General features: G+C 51.1%; 1 protein-coding gene across 1 annotated transcript in view; it reads right to left on the reverse strand.

Moving 5' to 3' along the window:
• MIOX (myo-inositol oxygenase) overlaps nt 1–7,265 on the reverse strand; it is a 26,373-nt gene that overhangs the window by 9,974 nt on the left and 9,134 nt on the right. The window contains exons 4-5 of the mRNA XM_015407860.1: nt 5,585–5,747; nt 2,018–2,085 (exon numbers count right to left, since the gene is read on the reverse strand). Coding sequence (XP_015263346.1) covers nt 2,018–2,085; nt 5,585–5,747 — 231 coding nt within the window. The remainder of the gene's footprint in view (nt 1–2,017; nt 2,086–5,584; nt 5,748–7,265) is intronic.

Below are 7,265 nucleotides of genomic sequence, written 5' to 3' on the forward strand. Positions count from 1 at the left end.
GTGGGAGGGCTTCTAGTGTCCTGGCCCCACTGCTGGACCTCCTGATGGCACCTGGTATTTCTGGCTGCTGTGTGACACAGAGTGTTGGACTAGATGGGCCACTGGCCTGATCCAACATTGGCTTATCTTGTGTTCTTATTAACCAGGTTTGATTCCTCACTCCTCCGAATGCAGTTGCTGGTGTGACCTAGGGTCAGTCATAAGTTCTTTCAGAGCTGTTCTCTCAAAAGCAGTCCTTGAAAGAGCTCTCTCAGCCTCACCTAACTCACAGGGTGTCTGTCTGTCGTGGGGAGGCGGATGGAAAGGAAATTTTAAGCTGCTCTGAAACTCGTTCGGGTAGTGAAGGGGGTGGGGTATAAATCCAATCTCCTCCTCTTCCTCATTTCCTCCAGGGGAATTGATTTCTGTAGTCTGGAGATGAGCTGAAATTCTGGGGGATCCCCTGGTCTCACCTGGAGGCTGGCATCCCTATCGCCAAAGCAGCCATTTTCTCTGGGGGTCAATCTGTTCTTGGTCAATCTGGAGATCAATTGCAATCCCACACCTGGAAGCTGGCAACCCCACCTCCTGCTTTCTGTGCTGATGTGTGTGCTGTTTGGAATTGCGCTAGTTTCTCTTTGCACGTAGAAAGGCGCTACAGCTGAGCAGGTGGTCATTCTCCGGGAAGGTGAGGACTTCAGGACTCTGGCTGCCGGGCAGTCCGCAAGGAAACCTCACCAGGGGGCAACAGGATACGTTGGCAATGTCAGTGTTCCCTCTAAGCTGAGTCAGTGTGAGCTAGCTCACGGTTCTTTAGCCTCTGGCTCACGCATTTTTGTCTCGGCTCAGGAAGGATGGGTCCAGAGCAAACTAATTTACGCAGCAGCCAAATGGCTCGCTCACAACTTTAATGCCAGGAGCTCAGAAAGTGGAATTTTTGCTCACAGGACTCCACAGCTTAGAGGGAGCATCAGTTGGCATACGAGGGCCATGTTCTGTTCCATGCCTGAGCATTGGGCGTGGGAGGCCCCGTGGGTGATCTTGGCTCTAATCTGGAAGCTGCAGCTAGTGCAGAATGCGGCAGCCAGGCGGCTGATGGGTCTCTCCATACGAGAGCACATCCGGCCTGTGCTGAAGGCATTGCACTGGCTGCCAATAGCATACCGGATTTGCTTCAAGGTGCTGTTTTTGACCTTTAAAGCCCTATATGGTCGGGGGCCTGCCTACCTGCCTGCCTTTCCCCATTTGTCCCCAAGAGAGCACTGAGGTCAGAGTCGCAAAATCGCCTGAGTCTCCCTGGTCCGAAAGACGCCAGATTGGTCCCTACCGGGACCGGGGCCTTCTTAGTGGTGGCTCCACAGTGGTGGAACGAGCTCCCGGAAGACATCAGGGCCCTGTGGGACCTTCGACAGTTCCACAGGGCCTGTAAAACGGAGCTCTTCCACCTGGCCTTTGATTAGGAGCCGCCACTGAGCTATTAAAAACTGGACTGTTACGGCATTAAGAACAACTTTGGATACTGTTTGGTGTCGTGGTTAAGTGCGCGGACTCTAACCTGGGAGAACCGGGTTTGATTCCCCCACTCCTCCACTTGCACCTGGCTGGATGACCTTGGGCAAGCCGTAGTTCTGATGAGCTGTTCTTGAAAATGAGCCATTTCTGTCAGAGCTCTCTCAGCCCCACCTACCTCACAGGGTGTCTGCTGTGGGGAGGGGAAGGGAAAGGAGTTTGTAAGCCGCTCTGAGACTCCTGTGGGTAGTGAAGGACGGGGCATAAATCCAATCTCTTCTTCTCTGCTTCTTCTTCTACTGGCCTAGCTACATCGGACCACCTTACAGCAATCGCCGTCTGCACTCCACTGCACTTTTATGTACATCGTTTGTTTACATGAAATTTTATAGCACTGCATTTATGCATCTGTGTTTTATTGTCTTTTTAACCTGTTGTGCGCCACCTTGAGCCTGCCTTTGCAGGCAAGGTGGGAGATACATCGAAATACATAAATAAATAAAACAGGGCCAGTCCGCCTGCTCCTCACCTGCGGTTCGCCAAGCACTGCCAAGATCTTCCCCATGTCATGAATCAGTCCGACTAGGTGGAACCAGTCTACGGCAAGGACCGAGAGACAGAGTAAGAGAGACAGTGAGTTCCTTCGTGCACACCAAGGGTCAGAGATTATCCTGGGGCAAACTACATCCCACCCCCAGCTTGATGCATCGATTTGGTGTCAGTTTGGCATCAGATATATTTGTGCAAGTCTGGTGGGTCCCTGACTGGGAGAAGAGCTCTGCATGCAGAAGGTCCCAGTTTCAATCCTCAGCATCAGCTATTAGAAAGCTCTCAGGCTAGGAAAGACCTTTTGCCGCCCGTGACCTTGGAGAGTCACTGGCTGTTAGAACTGATGAGGCAAGGGCAGGCAGATAAACAGCTGAACATATGAAGTTTGTTGTAGTGGTTAAGGGCGTGGACTCTAATCTGGGAGAACTGGGTTTGACTCCCCACTCGTCTACTTGCACCTGCTGGATGACCTTGGGCAAGCCGTAGTTCTGATAAGAGCTGTTCTCTCAAGGGCAGTTCTGGAAAGAGCTCTCTCAGCCCCACCTCCCTCACTGGGTTTCTGTACTGGGGAGGGGAAGGGAAAGGAGTTTGTAAGCTGCTCTGAGTAAAGGGCAGGGTATAAATCCAATCTCCTCTTCAGTTTGGTGTGGTGGTTAAGTGCGCGGACTCTAATCTGGGAGAACCGGGTTTGATTCCCGCACTCCTCCACTGGCACCTGGCTGGATGACCTTGGGCAAACCGTAGTTCTGATAAGAGCTGTTCTTGAAAAAGAGCCATTTCTGTCAAGAGCTTTGAAAAAGAGCAGTTTCTGTCAGAGCTCTCACAGCCCCACCTGCCTCACAGGGCGTCTGTTGTGGGGAGGGGAAGGGAAAGGAGTTTGTCAGCCGCTCTGAGACTCCTTTGGGTAGTGAAGGGCGGGGTATAAATCCAATCTCTTCTTCTACTTCTTCAAGGCAAGGGCAGGCAGATGAACAGCTGAACACATGAAGCTGCCTTCTACTGAATCAGACCCTTAGTCCGTCAAAGTCCGTATTGTCTACTCAGACTGGCAGCCGCTCTCCAAGGTTTTATGTCAAGGTTTTTCACTCACCTACTACCTTATCCCTTTAACTGGAGATGCCGGGGATTGAGCCTGGGACCTTCTGCAGGCCAGGCAGATGCTCTGCCACTGAGCCACAACCCTTCTTTACAGCTCTCCAGGGTCTCAGGCGGAGGCCTTTCCCATCACCGCCTGCCTGGTCCTTTTTAATTGGGGATGCCGGGTATTGAACCTGGGACCTTCTGCAGACCAAACAGAGGCCCTGCCACTGAGCCACAGCCCCTCCCCAGTGATCTAATTCTATAGGTCTGTTAAATACTGGGTTCTAGACGCATTGCAGTGATCGGCTCTAGTTTATTACGTGATTTCAGCAAACTACCAGACTGCTAGCAGGGCTTGAGCCCTGCTTATAAAGCCTGCAAACACCACACCCAACAACACACACTCCCAGTGATAGGCTATTTACATTACACTACTTATCTATTGGTTAGCTCCAGGATCCTGGCGAGCTATTGTTCTAAAGTAGCATAAAGTAGGAAGGCCGAGCGCCAAAGAATAGATTCTTTTGCACTATGGTGCTGGAGAAGACTCTTGAGAGTCCCTTGGACTGCAAGAAGATCAAATCAGTCAATCCTAAAAGAAATCAACCCTGACTGTTCCCTGGGAGGCCAGATAATGAAACTGAAGCTCAAATACTTTGGCCACCCAATGAGAAGGGAGCCCTCACTGGAGAAGAAGACCCTGATGCTGGGAAAGATTGAAGGTCAAAGACGACGGGGACGGCAAAGGATGAGATGGTTGGACAGTGTCATAGATGCAACGAACATGAAATTGAGCAAACTTCAGAGGACGGCGGAAGACTGGAAGGCCTGGCGGGAGCTGGTCCATGGGGTTGCGAAGAGTTAGACTCGACTGTGCGACTGAACAACAACAAGCATGCTCCACCAGTTCCTGGTACAGCTTGAGGCATGGCTTAGTCTCAATACATAACTAGGTCAGTGGTCTGATTCTGTAGCAAGTCGCTCCTTCTACATCTGCACCCCTTGCCTATCGGATACTGCCTGTGATAAGAGAGCCCAGGAAAGCCCGATCGTATCGGGTCATGGAAGCTAAGCAGGGTCGACTCTGGCAAGTACGTGGATGGGAGACCTCCAAGGAATACCAGAGGCGGGGGGCAGGCTTGACTCAGCCACCTCTCTGAAAATCCTTCGGGGCCCCAGTAGGGGTCAGTCACCAGAGGTTGCCATGACTTCCAGGTGCACACGCATGCGCGCATACACACACACATGAAAAAATACAAAAGTTTAATTCTAGCACTGGATTTCTTTGCAGTAGTACAAATGTTTTAAAAGCCATATTGGCTCGGTTATATCGGTAAGAAGAAAATTTCCTTCTAGAAATCAGTGCCTACTTTTTTTTAGTATCAAGGTTTTAGGGTATCATTCCATCTGAGGAAGAGAAGCCGTCCTGGTGTTCATTACTTAATGTTCCGGCAACACTTTGTTGTACGTATCAGAGCTACTTCTATTTAACATATAAACTTTTGACAGCCCGTAGCTTACAAACAACCCTCGCTTTTTGCCTTTTGCTATTTTTGTTTTGGAATGTACTGGGATCTTGGCCTGTAATGTATGTTTAAACCTCTTGTGCAAATTTCTGTACATAAATAACTATATTTTCTAAGTGTGGAAGTCTGAATGTAACAGCATACTGTGATTTAGTAAAGGTAAAGGTTCCCTTGCTCGAAAGCCAGTCGAGTCCGACTCTAGGGTTTCAAAGCCGAAGAGCCAGCACTGTCTGAAGACGTTTCCGTGGTCATGTGGCCAGCATGACTAGACACCAAGGTGCACGAAACGCTGCTACCTTCCCACCGAAGTGGTCCCTATTTATCTACTTGCAATTTCTGGCTTTCGAACTGCTAGGTTGGCAGGAGCTGGAACTAGAGACGGGAGCTCACTCCATCATGCGGCACACTCGGGTCCTGAACTGCTGAACTACTGACCTTCCACAGCCTGCAGTTCAGTGTCTTAACCACTTGAGCCACCGCAGATTTATATCTTGGTTAAAAAAAATAACGCTGAGTTTCTTGACACGCTCCCAAATAAAGCTGGTTCTGTAATCAGCAAAAAAAATTCAAAAAAATACAAAAAATACCTCCCCAATTATCAATTTATCTTGTTTCTCAGATGTAACCCCCTACAGCCACATCCGAAAGGGGCTTCTTGCTTTCACGCTCTACGCTATGGGAAACGGGAATACCACCACCTGGGGGTTGCCAGGTCCGGGTTGGAAAATACCTGGAGACTTCGGATCCAGGAGAAAGCGGGGCTTTGGGGTGGGGAGGGGCCTCAGGATGGTCCAGTGCCACAGAATCCACCCTTCCAAGCAGCCGTTTCCTCTAGGAGAGCTGATCTCTGTCAGCTGGAGATCAGTTGTGAAAGCGGGAGATCCCCAGGCCCCACCTGGAGGTTGGCAACTCTATCAGACAGGCACCACCCCCATCCTCACCTTTGTCCGGGTGGGCCTTCCGGATGCCCTCGGCCGTCTGGTAGGCATGGTAGGAGTTGGGGAAGTCGACGTCCGGGTCTGACTCATCCACCACGGTGTCCAGCAGGTCTAGCGTCTCCATGACGGTCATCCGCCGGAGGCTGCAACCCCCGTACTCCTCATTCTAGGAAAAGGGGACTGTGAGGACGCTGGATATGAGCGGGGGTGGGGGGGACGGGACGCCGGGTTTCCTCTCCGCTGGGCATCCCTCGTTCAGAAACACAGCCCTAAGCCTAGGCCGGGTATCTAAAAACGAAAGTAGCCCTTAGGTGTCAAAATGCTAACTAGCGAAGGGGCCATCCTTCCTGGTATAAATGGAAGGGCAGGGTTTATTCCATGTGCACACCCTGCCTTTCATCCCAGTGAGAACCCAGAACGGTTTGCATCGAACTCTTCTCCTCTACGTCATCCTCCCAACAACCCTGTGAGGCAGGTCTGTGAGCGGCCCAAGGTCACCTAGCAAGCTTTGAGGGACAGTTTGGTATCGTGGACTCTAATCTGGGAGAACCGGGTTGGATTCCTCACTCCTCCATGTGCAGCTGCTGGTGTGACCTTGGGTCAGTCATAAGTTCTCTCAGAGCTGTTCTCTCAGCAGCAGTTTCTGTCAGAGCTCTCTCAGCCCCACCTTCCTCACAGGGGGTCTGTGGTGGGAAAGGGAAGGGAAAGGAGATTGTAAGCCGCTCTGAGACTCCTTCAGGTAGTGAAGGGCAGGGGGTATACATCCAGTCTCCTCTTTTTTTCCTTCTTCCTTTCCATGGCAGAGTGGTGAGGATTTGAAGAAGAGGAAGAAATTGGATTTATATCCTGCCCTTCACTACCCAAGGGAGTCTCAGAGTGGCTGACAAACTCCTTTCCCTTCCCCTCCCCACAACAGACACAGGTAGGTGGGGCCGAGAGAGCTCTGACAAAAACGGCTCTTTTTCAAGAACAGCTGTGACAGAATTACGGCTTGCTCAAGGTCATCCAGCAGGTGCAAGCGGAGGAGTGGGGAATCAAACCCGGTTCTCCCAGATTAGAGTCCGCGCACTTAACCACGACACCAAACTGTAGTGGTATAGCGGTTTGGTGTAATTAACCACTACATCAAATCACTATGCCAAACTGGCAGTTAGGAGCACAGACTCTAATCAGGGAGAACTGGGTTTGATTCCACACTCCTTCACATGCAGTTGATGGTGTGACCTTGGGTCAGTCACATGTTCTTTCAGAGCTGTTCTCTCAAGGACAGTTCTGGAAAAGAGCTCTCTCAGCCCCACCTGCCTCACAGGGTATCTGTTGTGGGGAGGGGAAGGGAAAGGAGTTTGTCAGCCACTCTGAGACACCTTTCGGTAGTGAACGGTGGGGTATAAATCCAATCTCTGCCTCCTCTTCTTAGAGAGCCAGTTTGGTTTAGTGGTTAAGTGCGCGGACTCTAATCAGGGAGAACCGGGTGTGATTCCCCACTCCTCCACTTGCAGCTGCTGGCATGACCCTGGGTCAGTCACAAGTTCTCTCAGAGCTGTTCTCTCAAGGACAGTCCTCGAAAGAGCTCTCTCAGCCCCGCCTACCTCCCAGGGTGTCTGTCTGTTGTGGGGAGGGGAAGGGAAAGGAGTTTGTAAGCCGCTCTGAGACACCTTTCGGTAGTGAAGGGCGGGGTATCAAT

Source organism: Gekko japonicus, unplaced genomic scaffold (assembly GCF_001447785.1).
Source record: "Gekko japonicus isolate JY-2015 unplaced genomic scaffold, Gekko_japonicus_V1.1 scaffold3528, whole genome shotgun sequence".
Taxonomy (NCBI): Eukaryota; Metazoa; Chordata; class Lepidosauria; order Squamata; family Gekkonidae; genus Gekko; species Gekko japonicus.